This window comes from Squalius cephalus (assembly GCF_949319135.1).
Source record: "Squalius cephalus genome assembly, chromosome: 17".
NCBI lineage: Eukaryota > Metazoa > Chordata > Actinopteri > Cypriniformes > Leuciscidae > Squalius > Squalius cephalus.
In genome coordinates, this window is record NC_137138.1 from 15,332,022 (window position 1) to 15,349,384 (window position 17,363).

Here is a 17,363-nt window from a genome sequence, read left to right on the forward strand (position 1 = left end):
TACCTACAACACAAGTCATAAGTTGACATGCAGACAGAAGTCTGTGCCGAAAAGCTTACAAACACTCCCGCCCGTCCCCATTCACTGTCTCTCGCGCCTTCCCAGAGAGCATTTTGTGGTTTGAAATTTTCCATCATCGACTGGGGGAAGTTTGTATAGCAGTCTTGATGACTAGAGCAGCATTTTAGGTATTCATCAGGTTTTACAACCTATATTTGACTCTCAAACCCTTCTAATAAGATTGTGTGCGGATTTGAGAAGTAGCGCTGTAGTTATATTAGACGTGTTTTTTTGCAAACCAATATGGAAAATGATGTCATTTTAAATGTGCTGCACAATAAAACAAGTCTCATATGTACAGGTTACATCGCTTTATTTGATTATCGATATTCTGTAATTCAAAGATTGCTTTGGTTATGAGATTCAAAGTTCATGTTTAACTAAGCTGAAAGGAAAAAAAAAGTTTGATCTAACAAAAATGATCTAATTGAGCTTATACAAACAAAAAGCCACACTGATATAATGAGCTCAGATATTTACATGATACATGATACAGTATCCACACACATACTGTAAGCAAGGGCAAAGTACATAAGAATGTGCCTTATGATGCCAATTCACATCTACTGTACATCACAGTGTAAACAAGAAAACTTACGGCAAATGAACTCTAGCAGTCACTATTTGTCATAAGCAAACAAATCTCAAGTTTGTCAAAATATCACCTAAAATGACAACCAGTCTACAGTGAGTAAAAATAGCATTTTACTGAGGAAAAAGTCTTTGCGTAAAACAATCAAAGGGCAATGATCCCTATAGAAAACTTTGTACAGTCTTAATAATGTCAACCATAGTCACCCTTGACCACTAGATTCGTAATATGAGTGAACAATGAGACTCATATAGGCAGCCTAGGTAATCTATTTTATATTGGACTATACTGTAAATGTTAAACAAGCCAGACTAATAATACATATATGGTGCCAGGGTTTTCATTGCGCATTATATAGACCTTGTATATACACCAGTAATAGTTCAATGTTCTAATTACTGTATGGCGGTGATTTTGTTTTGCTCCCAGTATTCTCGTAAACAGTTTTCACTATGGGGCTGGCAGTGCCCTGCAGTTGACACGAGGACGTCATCACACGTAGTGTTCTCTATGGTTGATGTAAACTCGGTCCTCCCCGTTCTGATGACAGATCCACTCCTGATAGGACAGTGAATGGTGAGTGGGGCTGTGGAGGTCCCTCCGAGCCATTCTGACAGGCACGCGTTCGGCCAGTTCGTAATGCCTCTCCATCCGACGAGCCTATAAAATGACACAACAGATATAGTGCATATTATATCCAAAGTATTAGTTGCAGCTCCACTGGATGCTGATGCTGTTAGACAATGAAATGCAATGTTTAATGTGATTAGATGGATTGAATGCAGTGTGGTTTTTTTTAGGGCTGTCAATTGAATTTAGGAATAATGGATGAATGAAAAAAAGCTGACCAGTTTTTAATTGTTTTAAGTTTTTTTGGGGGACACTTTTCATCTGGTCAGACAAAACCAGCTGCTGACCAGATAATAAACCAATTTTGTTTGATTGGGAGACCAGTTTAAACCAGCTAAGACCAGCAAACCACATGAGGCTGGTGTATTTTTCAGCAGTGTTATGTGTTGGATGGGTAAAAACGCAAGAAAAGACAAAAAGAGAAAAAAATCTGGAAAAAGTGAGCTAAAAGAGAGCATATAATCACTCCTTAAATAATAAGAAAAATGCCAGTAGTCATCTTTCGAATGCAGCTCTATTATAAAGTACCACTGAAGGAAAATAAATCAGATTATAGAGCCGGGACCTCCACAGTGTAAACAGAGAGGTTTACCTGAGAGAATGAGGCCACCTGAGGGGCCTGAGAGGCCAGAGGGATGACAGGAGGTCTCTCTGTATATGGAGGAGGAGGCTTGTGAGTTGGTGGGAGGTCAATTCTGTAGGACAAAAACCAACAACAGTTAGAATAAGTATATCACTGACATGTTGCATGATTAGCAATATTATTTGCAGTGACCCCAAAGTATATGGATACATAAGCCACAATAAAAATAATGAATGTCATTGCATTACATAAAAAAAATCAAGTGGCATTTATTTTGTAGAAATGTACTGTTTAGGCGCTGTTTTCAAGCTAAACATTTCACAGAAGTTTGTTCGATGATAAAACGTACAGAGTCACTGTTTGTATTCTTGTCAGTAGATGGAGGAAATGGTGGTCAAGAGCCAAAAGTATGAAACGTGTTTAGTCTGAGGAACAATAACAACCACACCTTCTTTTAGTTCTGGGAACAGAATGGAAGTTTTGTTCTGTTTTACATCCATGGCAATACTGCCAATTTCTCAAGCTGAACACAAAATAATCTCATTTTTAAGGCTAAAACAAATCTGAGAGTCTATGATTCCCATGCAAGGTGTCACTTTTGACTCAATCCCCAGCCACTCAAAATGGCCTCCATGTTTTCGAGCCCCTACGGCCACACTGAGACATACTTTCTCATGCTCTCTGGACCTCTAAACCAAACACCAGCAGGCCACAATAGACCCCGTCTGGAGTAACTTTGTGTGGGTACACATGTGGGTGGAGGTGTATATTAGTGATATACATAAATACAACTGGGGCCCATTTTAAAACTCCAAACAAAACCGAGAGAAATGGAAACAAATGACTTTGTCTTCTTGTTTGACTTGTGAATCACTGCAATGACTCTCTATAAGAACATACAGTATGCGAACAAACAATCATCTCATTTACATTTCCTTTAAACAATTCATCGTGGTTTGATGTCCTAAACTTCTACAAGATACTATATTTAATATATAGTGCTGTCTCTAATGCATATAACAAAGCTAAAACAAGCTTATTAAAATAATTTCTGATCTGATATTGACTACAACTACACTAGCAATTAAGAGGAGTGGTCTCACATCCCTATAACTTAGGCTCTGATGGACTGATGTCTATTTAGCTTCTGCTTTGTATCCCTATGCATTGGGTGGTCCAGACGGTCGCCCTGCCCTGACCTTGAATTCCCAGAATGCCTAATATATGGAAAGATACCTGTTCTCGTTCCCTGGATTTAGATACTGCTGTGTGTGCCATAAAGGTCATCTACTGAATGTCATAAAGATAGCCTAGAGTCATTAGTGGACAAACAAGGAATCTTAAACCTTCACTGCTAGTTTTGAAAGCTCTGCATTGACAACCAATGAGAACAAGCTCTTAAAATACAGAGTTAGTTCACACCTCTTGGTTAAAAACCCTTTAGGGAAAACATGTCAACTGTGACCTCTCCTCATTTTTTTCCCCCAATGTGCATCCATAAGCTCCTCATTCCTCAAGGGATCAACTTTGTCTTTGTTTTTCCACTTCCTGTGGACATTAATCTCCAACCATTAGTAGTACATTGTTTTGTGTAATTGATTTTCAATGGACTATCAGTCTGTCTAATGTGTCCCCTCCCCTCCCCACATAAAGTCTAAATCAGACGGAGATGGAAAAGTGTACAACAGTGTTTTATGGCTCATTAAGTCTATATGGACTCACATTAGCATTTCCCATGAAAAGTTATGACCGAAATAGAGGATTAAAAGCAGGAGATGTCATCCATGGACTAGAAAGATGATATGGTGAGTGCATTCGTACATGAGCAGGAAGAGACGCAGACAGGCATGGATACTCTCACTGGTTCCACCTGGATGTCCAAAGAGACCAAACAAGGGCCAAAATTTTGGACTTAGCATCAAAGAGGGAACGAGATTGCATTGTCCTCATATAGTTTTCTCTCTTTTAATCTCCTCTCATGTACTCAATGCACAGTTGAAGGTCAGATTAATTTGTTTTCCTCCTAAGAGAGCCTGGAACATTTTCCAATTGTCTTGATTTTAAGCCAAGACCTTGACATATAAACTAAAACTACTTTAATACTTTAAAGGCTGCCACATCATCTAGTGAAGGATAAATTCAAGGCCACTTTAGATGAATGAGAGCTATCAAAACAAATTCAAACACAAAAACATCACGACTCGGAAATGAAAGTGGAAAGCTCACACAAACCTGATAAAAATAGAAAAACCTATAAAAAAATACATCTTGAAGCATTTGAAGGAAGCACATTTTCTCATCTATGACTACTGGTTGCAATCAGATCTAAATGTCAAGAGTTATATGGACATTTTTGCTTTCATTCCTGCATAAGCGCCATGTGTTAGCATCCCAATGCTGCTTATCTCTCGCAGATTCCCTGCTGTCTCCAGCGCAGTGGCAGCGACATCCGTCAGACCAAACCCAGCTGTCCCACCACACTGATCTGCATGCAGCCTGCAGCCAAAGTAAAGCTGAGCCAAGACACACAGAGGCTGAACAGGGATCAGCCGAAATAGATAAGAGTGCCTCTTGCACCTCTACTGAGAGTGACGCTTCTGACAGCACCGCTGAGAACTTTCAGAGAGGGCTCGCTTCAAGATAGATGTGGATAAAGATAGCGCAGCAGAAAACAAGTAATAAATAAATACTAACAGTCAACAATTCAGCAAATTTGAAAACCTTAGGGGCCCTCTACACAGGAACTGTTTTTATTCAAATAGCCAATTAACGTCACAGTCATCAACCTTAATTTCTGATTGCTAGTTGGACGCAGACGGGATTATATTTTAGTCAGAGAAAAAAATAACATTTTAAATGTGGACACTACTGTTCGTAAGTTTGGGGTTGGTAAGATTTATTAACATGTTTGATAGAATTCACTTGCGCAGAATTTATTTGATCAAAAATACAGTAAAAACAATAATATGAAATATTATTACAATTTAAAATAACGATTTTCTATTTTATTATATTTTAAAATGTGATTTATTCCTGTGAAGGTGCAAAGCTGTTGTCAGCAGTCATTACTCCAGTCTTCAGTGTCACATGATCCTTCACAAATGATTCTAATAGTATCAGCTTAATATTTTGGGGAAAACCATGATACTTTTTTTAGAGCATTTATTTGAAATAGAAGTTTTTGAAAACAATGTCAAAGTCATTTTTGATCAATTTAACGCATCCTTGCTGAATGAAAGTATTAATTTCCTTTTGAACAGTGGCGTACATCTGCTAAAAGTTAATTTTGTGCATGTTCAAGACTACACTAACCTAACAGACAGCCAACTCCAGAATGTATCCAGTGTGAACGTCTCCTTAGCTGTCATGTTTGGATAACACGCTCAGGTCATATTACAGCAGAAACTACAATGGAAGGTTTGAGAAAAATAGAAAATTCTGAAACAAATTTCAAGGTCCACAAATCATATGGAGGCCAGACGTTTGAGCGCTGAGAATTGTCTGCCTGCCGCTTTTCCCCTGTTCCCCGATATAATTTTCCCTGTGAACAGCTGTATCACGCAAGACTCCGCTGTGACCTCATCCTCATGAGAACTGCATTCATCACTATGGTTCTAGGAAACATATATTTTTTTGCTATGTTTGCTTAACTATTTATATTCATTTATTTACACTACCTCCTTTTATAGAATACGAGAAGAACGTCCATATTCAGTGTTATTTCTGCTGACACAAACACTAACAACCTGTGGCAAACTAACAATGGTTGGGCCTTGACAGAATAAAAACATCTACAACAAATCTATGTGGTCTTCTGTGGGCACAATACATTTGTAAACCTGGGTTAACATTTTAATTTGCATATTTATATGGCGAATAACATGAATTGGATGAACACGTCAATCTTGACAAGACTTTCTAGCTATTTTAAGCCACTTCAACCTTCAAAAGCAACATACTGTAACAGTTTCTTTCCTCCAATTAACACGTATGCAATTACCGTTTGATCAATGTGTTTGACAGTCAGCAGTCATTTTTCTACCCGCTACTGAAACTAAACAGCTTGTGAAAGTTTCAGCAAATGTTTTGCGTTCTCTCACAAAAGTATTGCGTTCAATGGCGAAACTTTGCGCTGCATCGCAAAACATTTGCGTTCTCACCCAAAGCTAATATGTTTTCCCCCTCACTCTATAATGTCCATCACAAAAGTTTTGTAAACAATTGCAAAGTTTCTTGAGGGGAAAAAATGATTTAATAAATACGATTAAGAGATATAATTTCCCCTACCATTTCATTTTTATACCATCACAATGTCACTTTAGGAGCTCTGTGCTATATTATATTATTATTGGTTATCTATTGCTAAACAACTCTCTGTAAGATGCTTGCAATGAATCATATCACATTATACTTTTGGCACCATAAAAGCGGTGCTTACCCAGGGGTTAAAAAGCAATGCTAACACTTTAAAAAGTACAATTGTGAAATGCCACTTCACCAGCGATTAATTAGTGGCCTCAAACCAAGATCAAAAAGATGATAACCCGGGGTTAAGTGCAGCGTGAAAAGCCATGTGAAGCTCTATGAGGGGAGCTGCTTTTTGGAGGCTGTGGGAACAGGGAGACCTCCGGGCTGGCTGAAATAAGACGTCTGTGGGCTCACATCTAGAGACACTCTTAGTGACAGAACAATAAAGCGGCTCTTTTAGCATGAACCAAAAGAAAAAAAACTGAAAAATCAACATGATTTGTCAAAAAGGAGCTATCTGAAGCTCTTTTACCCACACAAGTTCTGAAATGATGTATCGTGTGGTAGTCTCTGTATACTGCAAAAGCAAATACACAACTGTAGTCTATTGTGGCTATAGTCTCTCTTTGTGATGACATGCAGTTGCCTTTTCAGGAAACAAAAGAAAACCATCTGATGTTGCTCCCACTAGAATAGACCATTCACAGTCTTGACTGGGTTTCTGGGCTTAGTAATAATTGACCAGACAAAATATATTACAGTTAAGGGATGAAGCAAAGGTTAAGCCATAAAAAGGTGCTGTAGCGTGAAGTGCCTCGTTCTGACAGGCCAACAGGTGAGCCGGACAGAGCTGAAGCGGAGTGTAATGTACTTAATGATAGCCTGACTGGAAAAACAAACTCTTCAATAAACTATTCACTTCAATAAACTCATTTTAAACATATGTGACTATGAGTAAATCGGTTTGGCGTGTTAGACCAAAACTGTAACACATGAGCACATCGATGAAACGCTACTAAGAAATCTGGTGCAAGTCTGTAAGTTCACAATGTAGGGTGGTGATAGTTAAAGATTTATTCTTTCAGTCCAAGTTCAAAGGAAGGTTAGGAAGTTGCTGAGGAAGCATGGTAATGATTAAATAATTCACCAGGTAAGTGCCCATGTACTGCCCCAACTGAAGGTCTAAGTTGTGGCAAAGCAGGTGACTCAATATCTTAGATGTCTGACAATGTCTGTACCCATGCAAACAATGTTATGTTTTAAGAATGCTTTCTGTTCCCTTAAAGTTATTAAAATGCAACTTCTGAACGTTCTGGGAAAGTTTTCTTCCTTATTTATGCAAATGTTTTTTTTTTTTTTCATTATACAAATGTCCTGTATTTGTTAATATATAAAATTGTTATTAAGTAAGTGATAGTGTCCACAAAAGTGTAGTTTCAAACTTCAGTAAGACTAAAGGTGCAACATTTTAAACAGGATTGGGCAAAAATGTAATGTAATGTATTTGAGATCTCATCCTGCATGTCGTTAGGTAAAAGTTAAAAGTCAGATTATCTGTATAGGTGAAGATATTGCATGTACTCACACTTTATCTGAGTATGTGGTTGGGGGAGCCTTGCGTGCTGTAAGGAGCACGATGGTGAAGACGGTGATGAGGAAGAGTGCCAGCACAGCTCCCATCACGGCCCCAGCAATAGCCATGGAGGATGTCATCTGCTTCTGAGACATGTCTGAAAGGCGCCACAACACAGTGAGAAAAAAGAAAAGCTAATTAATAAATAAACACGGCCAACGCTATTGGAGGTACATCAAGTTCCACTAAAAACACTGCTTATCTTGGCATGGAACAGCTAAATGCCACAAATTATAACAAAAAGCACAAAAGATTGCAAAAGGCAACTAACAGAACAGCGAGAGACTACAAGACAGCTCAGTTAAATAAAGATATGAATAAAAATGTGACAATGCCAATAGTGAGGGCAGAGTAAGCAAAAATATTGAGTTCATACAGCCAGAAGAATTTAGCAAATAAATAAATACATAAAAGTATCTTTAAAATCAGAAATATTTACTTGAACAGCAAAATGAAGACAATAGCTTCATCTGAAAATGCATAGCCAATTTCCCCATTTGTTAAATGTCACAGTATTCATAAAAGAGTGGGCAAAAAGTACCCAGGTGACCTATTTGCAGTGAGATTCTACTATCACATCAGGCCATAGGAGAAAATTTGTGAATGACAGTAAAGTGACGCAACTGACACTGGTAGGTCACATGACGAATGTAGTACGTCCAGATTACAATCAATCATACACACATTCATACATATGGTAACACATTAGTTTAGGGTCCAGTTCTCACTGTTAACTTTGCTTATTAGTATGCATTGCTATAACAAGGATATTGGCTGTTTATTAATACTAATAAAACACATATTAAAGCATTATTCTGCATGACCATATTCTACATCCCTAATCCTACCCAATACCTAAACTTAACAACTACCTTACTATTAATAGTGAGAATTAGACCCAATCTAAAGTGTGACCGAATATAATTTTTTTAACAGTTGCAAAGTATACTTATTTAAAAGAAATGCCTATACTCAGAGTACATATTTCAGATGTAGCCCATGACTTGATTTGAGACAATATGTAGAATTAAGCTTTTTCCCCCAACCTTCCTAAGGAGATTTTGGCTACACTTTATTTTATTTATACATTTAAGTAATATTAATTTTGCATCTGAAGTAAATTTGACTTGTTTTAAAGTCTGCATGAAATCAAAAATGTCTCTACTACTTTCTTTTTGCATGTTCCTGGTTTTATGTGATTCATCATTTAACGTTATACCAATGTAAAAAAAAATCTTTGTAATTTTCAGTGAAAATAATGGGAAAAGGTCATTTGATGCTAACCATTTGCTTTTTTAAAGCAAAGTTGCATCTTCTCAGCTCCATTCTTACATGTAAAACCCACTTTAAACCCACAAGACAGTTTCTGATGGATAAAATCAATTATAACCCTATTATTTTCTTATTTTTACTCTCAAATGTGCTAAAAAAGGAACAAAATGGGTTAAAATAGCAATGCACATACACTTTAGGGATGTGTAATACAAAAAGTAAGACAGAAAAAGATTCAGAAAACGATGCCAATGATTCAATTGGTATTTTACAGTGCATATCATCTGTCCTAGTGGATTTAATTGTTAATCAAGAGTCAGAGTGTATGTGAAATAGCGGCTTGTTGTTACGGCGAGTCAGGTGGATGGGTGGGTTGTGCAGTGGTTGGAAGGGGCAAGCTGTTGCCAGCCATCTCTAAGGCTCAGTAATTAGGACCTCATGCTGCCCTCCTTTAAAGCCTGCTGTTACTGTCTCTCCCACCCCGCAGTGCTCTTATGCTTTGCTGCACTCCTTCCTCCAGCTTTCCCTTCCACTCTCTTTCTCTGTCATTACTACCTCGCTCGTTCGCTTTTACGGTGAGTTTCACACTCTTGCGCAACAAGTTCACCAAAATCAATGAGGTTGCTGAGATCACAAGCTCGTTATCCCCACAACAGGACTCCAGTAAAAGGATTACATCCATTAATTAAGATTAATTAAACTCAAAAGTGTGCCCCTTTGGATGATCAACAGACTTCTTGGCCAAGAGTGTGGAACAGCGACACCATATTACCCAACTTTGCCACATGAAACGCCACAGTTTGAGGATGTTGGACATGCTGAAAAAGAATCACAATGTCTTTTTTTCCCCTAACACAAATCAATTGAACGTATTATCGAGTGTTTTCCCCTAGGGTTTTATGGCCGAGAACCCAATAATTACCACAGTGCTGTTACTGTCAGCTCACCTCTGCTCTCACAGGAGAACAAAACAGGATGTTCAGTCACAAGTCATACAATAGTGATTGTTTAAGTGTAGCGAGGGGTAAATATTTGCCTTGCTGAGCACACGTCTGGCTCATGAGGGGGCTGAGAGAAGCTGGCACTGGAGGAATAAAGACAGTGAGAGCAGGAGGTCAAGGGCGTAAGGAGTCAGGAGATCGGGGAGGGAATATGAGGAGAGGGGATTGTGGCTATAGGGGACTGTAAGCGCCAATGTGTGAGCTGGGATAGAGAATATTAGCAAAAAGTTTGGCACTGAATTGGAGGTTTGGCACAGTCGTGATTCAACCAGGCTCGTGACAGATCTTTGCACAGCAAGTCCATACGGCAACATCAGAAGGCAGTGTAATAAAAATATGACTTCTGCAGCTTGTGAAGAGTTAAAAGTGAAGCGTATCATATTTCTGTACCATCACAATATTTTTTCCATATCATTTGATATCTATATTTATCATTTCATACCATTAAAGGGGAAGGAAATGCATTCCACGTTTGTTAGATCTCAAAAACAAATGTAAACACATAAGCTACCTTTTCATTTAGGGCCTCATAAAATCTTTTTTATTTGTTCCCAAATTCTGTGTTTTCTGTCTTGTATTTTATAATTTAATACAAATTAATCATCAAAAATGATGTCTAATGAAATGAATGAAAAAAACGTTAACCATTTATTCAATATTTTAAAATCTATTCAAATGAAAATCTAACAATTAATTTACAACAATACATTGCATTTTATTTGATATCAAATAAGGTGCATGCAGCACAACCGAACTTGTATACTGAAAATAAAATAAAACATTGATGAAATATACATCATTGTTGTATGATATTCCTTAAAATAATAGTAAAAACTAGATGTACCGCATCGCGGTACAAAATATGACCGCCGCTCAGGCCTGCACTGGCTTTCCACAAAAATAAATGACGTGGAGTAATTTGGCTGTATTGCGTGTTTATGTATATACCTAAAAAAAGTAATAGTATGTGCATGTCTGTCTGTGTGTGTGTGTGTGTGTGTGTGTATGTGTGTGTGTTTGTGTATGTGTGTGTCTGTGTGTGTGTGTGTGTCTGTGCGTGTATGTATGTGTGCGTACATGTGGATTTGTATGTGTGTGTATGGGTGTGTGTCTGTGCGTGTGGATGTCAGTGTGTGTGCATGCTTGCGTTTGTTTGTATTCCTGCATGTGTGTGTGTGACAGTATCATCCTAAACCAGCAACCCTTCGCTCAACAGCACCATCTACAGGCCGATGAGTGTACAGTCACTAAATGTGCACATAAATGAATTTATTTTATACCCCCCCATGGATGAAATTCTACAAAACTTAGCAGAGGATACCCCCAGAGGATGTCAAGTTAATCATACACATGAAATATGGTGCAGTTCTGAACATCTCCACTGAAGATAGGGGCGATTAAAGCAGAATAATATTGCATTTTCATTTTTTATGGGAGGGGCGCAAATCACAAATGAGTGATTATGGGCTAGGTTGATGTGGGCCCTTAAGAGCAACATACCATAAAAATTTCTTCATCCTCGGTGCCACGGTTCAGGTAGTTATTTAGGAAAAACTGCATTTTTTTGGGTTTGGGGGGGCCCAGCGCGGGGGGGGGGGGGGGAGTGGCCCCCGGGGACCAAACGAAATTTTTCCGTAGAAGTCTAGTGGGGCTACATGCTCACCAAATTTCATGTTCCCCGGTGTTTCGGTGTCCCTGGTATCGTTGACGAAAAATTTACGGGGGCCCCAGCGCAGGGGGGGGAAGTGGCCCCCGGGGACCAAATGAAATTTTTCCATAAAAGTCTAGTAGACCAACATACCATAAAAATTTCTTCATCCTCGGTGCCACGGTTCAGGTAGTTATTTAGGAAAAACTGCATTTTTTGGGGTTTGGGGGGGCGCGGGGGGGGGGAGTGGCCCCCGGGGACCAAACGAAATTTTTCCGTAGAAGTGTAGAGGGGCTACATGCCCACCAAATTTCATATTCCCCGGTGCTTCGGTGTCCCTGGTATCGTTGACGAAAAATTTACGGGGGCCCCAGCGCGGGGGGGGAAGTGGCCCCCGGGGACCAAACAAAAATTTTCCGTAAAAGTCTAGTAGACCAACATACCATAAAAATTTCTTCATCCTCGGTGCCACGGTTCAGGTAGTTATTTCGGAAAAACTGCATTTTTTTGGTTTTGGGGGGGCCCAGCGCGGGGGGGGAGTGGCCCCCGGGGACCAAACGAAATTTTTCCGTAGAAGTCTAGTGGGGCTACATGCCCAGCAAATTTCATGTTCCCCGGTGCTTCGGTGTCCCTGGTATCGTTGACGAAAAATTTACGGGGGCCCCAGCGCGGGGGGGGGAGTGGCCCCCGGGGACCAAACGAAATTTTTCCGTAAAAGTCTAGTAGACGAACATACCATAAAAATTTCTTCATCCTCGGTGCCACGGTTCAGGTAGTTATTTAGGAAAAACTGCATTTTTTTGGGTTAAGGGGGGCCCAGCGCGGGGGGGGGGGGGGGGAGTGGCCCCCGGGGACCAAACGAAATTTTTCCGTAGAAGTCTAGTGGGGCTACATGCCCACCAAATTTCATGTTCCCCGGTGTTTCGGTGTCCCTGGTATCGTTGACGAAAAATTTACGGGGGCCCCAGCGCGGGGGGGGAAGTGGCCTCCGGGGACCAAACGAAATTTTTCCGTAAAAGTCTAGTAGACCAACATACCATAAAAATTTCTTCATCCTCGGTGCCACGGTTCAGGTAGTTATTTAGGAAAAACTGCATTTTTTTGGTTTTGGGGGGGGGGCAGCGCGGGGGGGGAGTGGCCCCCGGGGACCAAACGAAATTTTTCCGTAGAAGTCTAGTGGGGCTACATGCCCACCAAATTTCATGTTCCCCGGTGCTTCGGTGTCCCTGGTATCGTTGACGAAAAATTTACGGGGGCCCCAGCGCGGGGGGGGGGGAGTGGCCCCCGGGGACCAAACGAAATTTTTCCGTAAAAGTCTAGTAGACAAACATACCATAAAAATTTCTTCATCCTCGGTGCCACGGTTCAGGTAGTTATTTAGGAAAAACTGCATTTTTTTGGGGTTAAGGGGGGCCCAGCGCGGGGGGGGAGTGGCCCCCGGGGACCAAACGAAATTTTTCCGTAGAAGTCTAGTGGGGCTACATGCCCACCAAATTTCATGTTCCCCGGTGTTTCGGTGTCCCTGGTATCGTTGACGAAAAATTTACGGGGGCCCCAGCGCGGGGGGGGAAGTGGCCTCCGGGGACCAAACGAAATTTTTCCGTAAAAGTCTAGTAGACCAACATACCATAAAAATGTCTTCATCCTCGGTGCCACGGTTCAGGTAGTTATTTAGGAAAAACAGAATTTTTGGGGGTTTGGGGGGGCCCAGCGCTGGGGGGGAGTGGCCCCCGGGGACCAAACGAAATTTTTCCTTAGAAGTCTAGTGGGGCTACATGCCCACCAAATTTCATGTTCCCCGGTGCTTCGGTGTCCCTGGTATCGTTGACGAAAAATTTAAGGGGGCCCCAGCGCGGGGGGGGAAGTGGCCCCCGGGGACCAAACGAAATTTTTCCGTAAAAGTCTAGTAGACCAACATACCATAAAAATTTCTTCATCCTCGGTGCCACGGTTCAGGTAGTTATTTAGGAAAAACTGCATTTTTTGGGGTTTGGGGGGGCCCAGCGCGGGGGGGGAGTGGCCCCCGGGGACCAAACGAAATTTTTCCTTAGAAGTCTAGTGGGGCTACATGCCCACCAAATTTCATGTTCCCCGGTGCTTCGGTGTCCCTGGTATCGTTGACGAAAAATTTACGGGGGCCCCAGCGCGGGGGGGGAAGTGGCCCCCGGGGACCAAACGAAATTTTTCCGTAAAAGTCTAGTAGACCAACATACCATAAAAATTTCTTCATCCTCGGTGCCACGGTTCAGGTAGTTATTTAGGAAAAACTGCATTTTTTGGGGTTTGGGGGGGCCCAGCACGGGGGGGGAGTGGCCCCCGGGGACCAAACGAAATTTTTCCTTAGAAGTCTAGTGGGGCTACATGCCCACCAAATTTCATGTTCCCCGGTGCTTCGGTGTCCCTGGTATCGTTGACGAAAAATTTACGGGGGCCCCAGCGCGGGGGGGGAAGTGGCCCCCGGGGACCAAACGAAATTTTTCCGTAAAAGTCTAGTAGACCAACATACCATAAAAATTTCTTCATCCTCGGTGCCACGGTTCAGGTAGTTATTTAGGAAAAACTGCATTTTTTGGGGTTTGGGGGGGCCCAGCGCGGGGGGGGAGTGGCCCCCGGGGACCAAACGAAATTTTTCCTTAGAAGTCTAGTGGGGCTACATGCCCACCAAATTTCATGTTCCCCGGTGCTTCGGTGTCCCTGGTATCGTTGACGAAAAATTCAGTAAGGTGACGAAAAAAAAAAAAAAAAAAAACTTTGACAATCCCTATATGACCGCTTTCGCTAGCTACGCTAGCGGCGGTCATAATAATGATTATAATAAATATAGCTGCAAACAGCAATTAACGGGGTTCAAGCACTTTAAGGCCTTTCAGCACATGTATAAAAAGGTATTATGTTTTATTTATGAAGCCTGCACCACCTAAATCATAGATGGAAAAGACCATTCACAACCAAAACAGGTAATTTACTAAGGAAATATATGTTTTAAAACTTTTTAACCGTTATTGAGGTAGAGCCAAAAAGTTTGCATAGGTTTTTGAAATAATGTCCAATATTTAATGAACAACTCAATTGACAGCGCTGGTCCTAGAGGCAAAGTTGCTCAGAATGAGTTCTAAAATATGGTACGAATATGGCCATATGGTCATGGGCATGTGCGAAAAATCGTGTAATTACAAAATCCTTTACGCACGCGAAAAACACAAAGGCGTCCCCCGGTGGCCGATTTCTTTGAATTTCTTACAGGCCTCTAGGGCTGTGAATCAAACAGGCCCAGTGAGTTTCGATCAGACTCTGTTAACCTTGTCTGACAGCTGCTCGAATTTCATTGGCCGAAGGTGGCCATGTTTTTTGAGATACGCAAATATCCTCACAGACAATCCCGGCACCTTGGACAAACATACCACATGCCAGTTTTCAAGTCATTCGGACTGTTGCGTACTATAGGTATAGCCATTTTTTTTTTTTTTTTTATAGCACCACAAAGTTGCCAGTCGCCATGTCCTTCTTCACGCAACCACAGACTGAGCCCATACATAGGTGTACAGAGTTTGGTGAAATGATCTCACTCCGTTCAAGAGGGATAGCCGTTTTCCCTCACGGACGTGAATCGAAATTTCTTTTTTGATAATTATTGACAATCAGACTCCAGGGAATCTTTTTGCACGGGTTTGGTTCCGATCGGGCAAAATATAAATAAAAATAAACTAGGACTAGTTTGCAAAAGTAGGTTTTTCAGAAAATCCAAAATACACAATTTTGACCGTTTTTTATCAGAAACGTTCGTTCTGTCCGCCTTGCGCCAAGGATTCCAATGATATTCATTGGAATCCTTGGCGCAAGGCGGACAGAACGAACGTCTCTGATAAAAAACAGTCAAAATTGTGTATTTTGGATTTTTCTTATAAAATTATATTATAAGACACTTGAGATAAATGGTTTAGGAGTTATGAGCCATTGCATACTTTTGATTGCTGTAGCGCCACCATCAGGGCGATTGAGACGAGCCTGTGGGATGTTGTATATGGGGTGGGTACAACCATCCCTCAAAGTTTCAAATCTCTGTGACTTATGGTTTGGTCTGCCCGATCACTTTTAGGGGAGAATGCTGATCCTTGGAAATTCTAACAATTACAATAGGGTTATTACAACCGCTAATAAGAAGAAGACTTTGAGAACCATATTTTATTTCTGTTATAAATTCTTCAAGTTAAACCGAACTCTTATTTCGGCAGTTTGTCGAAAAGATCTTTGCGTTTCAGACAAAACTGCACTGCTCATAAAAAGAGACATGAAGAACATGTAGAATTTTACTGCCACACCCCTGACCATCTAAGAAATGTAGGCTAAATATCGAAAATTACTTAGTTTCAGGTTTCCTGAAAACGCCTTCTGCAATTGGTCGATAATGTAGGCCCAAAATCATTTATTGTCTTTACACATTGAACTAGGATAGAAGCCATTTTACCATTTAAAAAAATACACACAACAAACAGAAGTCGTCATAATTACAAAGAATTAGCCTTCATGTTAAGGTGTGATATTTACCATTGCTCTGTTAAATTTCATGGGCGAAATCCAGTCATTTAGCATCCTAACGATAATAACAAGAAATGGCAATGGCCAATCATTTATCTTTTTTGTACAATATGCAAAAGTTTGACGATTAAGGATAAGAGAGGAACTCTGTTAATAAGTGAGAATGTTCCTAACATTAATCGCATTTATTTTTTATTCCCCCTACCTTCCACACTCTATAATTAGCACATAGCTTAGCATCCAGTCCAGCATGTCTATATTTATCTCTCTATAAGCTAGATGTTTTCTGAAGGTTTACCTTCATTTGGGATTATATGTGGTTCAGTGTACAGGAACAATGGTCAGGGATGGTGTCAGGGCTCTGAGGGGGCAGGAGAGAGGCGATCATTCTACCGTCTGGCATGTAATACCACAGATGGGCCCCCCACAGTGAGTCACAAGACCCCTTTTCAGTTCAATTCAGCAAGGGTTAAAGCTGTCTGTTTGCTGCACAACATTCACCTCACATATTACAAGTAATAAAGGAACAGACAATTTGGTTTATTCACTCCAAATCCATACAAAGATAGAAATTGTAGGATTTCCCTCGTGAAAAAAGTACACTTTAGAATACTTTTAAAAAGAGTGATTATTACAGATCTAATATACTTTTAAAATAATAACCTACATAAGTGCACACTGAACATGCTTTTGCACTTAACTGCATGTTAACTGAAATTAAATGAAAATGTGTTATAGTTTAAATTTATATTAAATACAATTAGTCACGTTAGGAGTGTTTTTTTCTTTTTCTTTATGCAATTTCATACTTCTATTGTCTTGAAGTGTACTGCCGAATTTACCACTACAGTCAGAAAAAAAGGTACAAAAGCTGTAACTGGGGCGGTACTTTTTCAAAAGGTATACTTTTATTCCTTTAATATTTTTTTATTATGAATATAGGACTGACCTGAAGGAAAATGCTATGTCTACTGTAAATGCAGGTAAACTCGCTAACTCGATCTCTCACAATACTCTACTATAGCTTCAATGAACAATATCAATGAGATCAAACATGTTTAAGTTGCTAAGAGTGGTTGCTAGGGGTATATATATATATATATATATATATATATATATATATATATATATATATTTAAGTAATTAAATTAATATAAACG

The 17,363-nt window shown here is 40.2% G+C and overlaps 1 protein-coding gene across 1 annotated transcript in view; it reads right to left on the reverse strand.

Annotated features, from left to right (window-relative positions):
- Window positions 1-357: 357 nt before the first annotated feature.
- The window catches only part of nectin3b (nectin cell adhesion molecule 3b), a 59,229-nt gene continuing 42,223 nt past the window's right edge, over window positions 358-17,363 (reverse strand). Inside the window, exons 6-8 of the mRNA XM_079898241.1 lie at window positions 7,699-7,843; window positions 1,875-1,977; window positions 358-1,312 (exon numbers count right to left, since the gene is read on the reverse strand). Coding sequence (XP_079754367.1) covers window positions 1,145-1,312; window positions 1,875-1,977; window positions 7,699-7,843 — 416 coding nt within the window. The 3' untranslated portion in view covers window positions 358-1,144. The remainder of the gene's footprint in view (window positions 1,313-1,874; window positions 1,978-7,698; window positions 7,844-17,363) is intronic.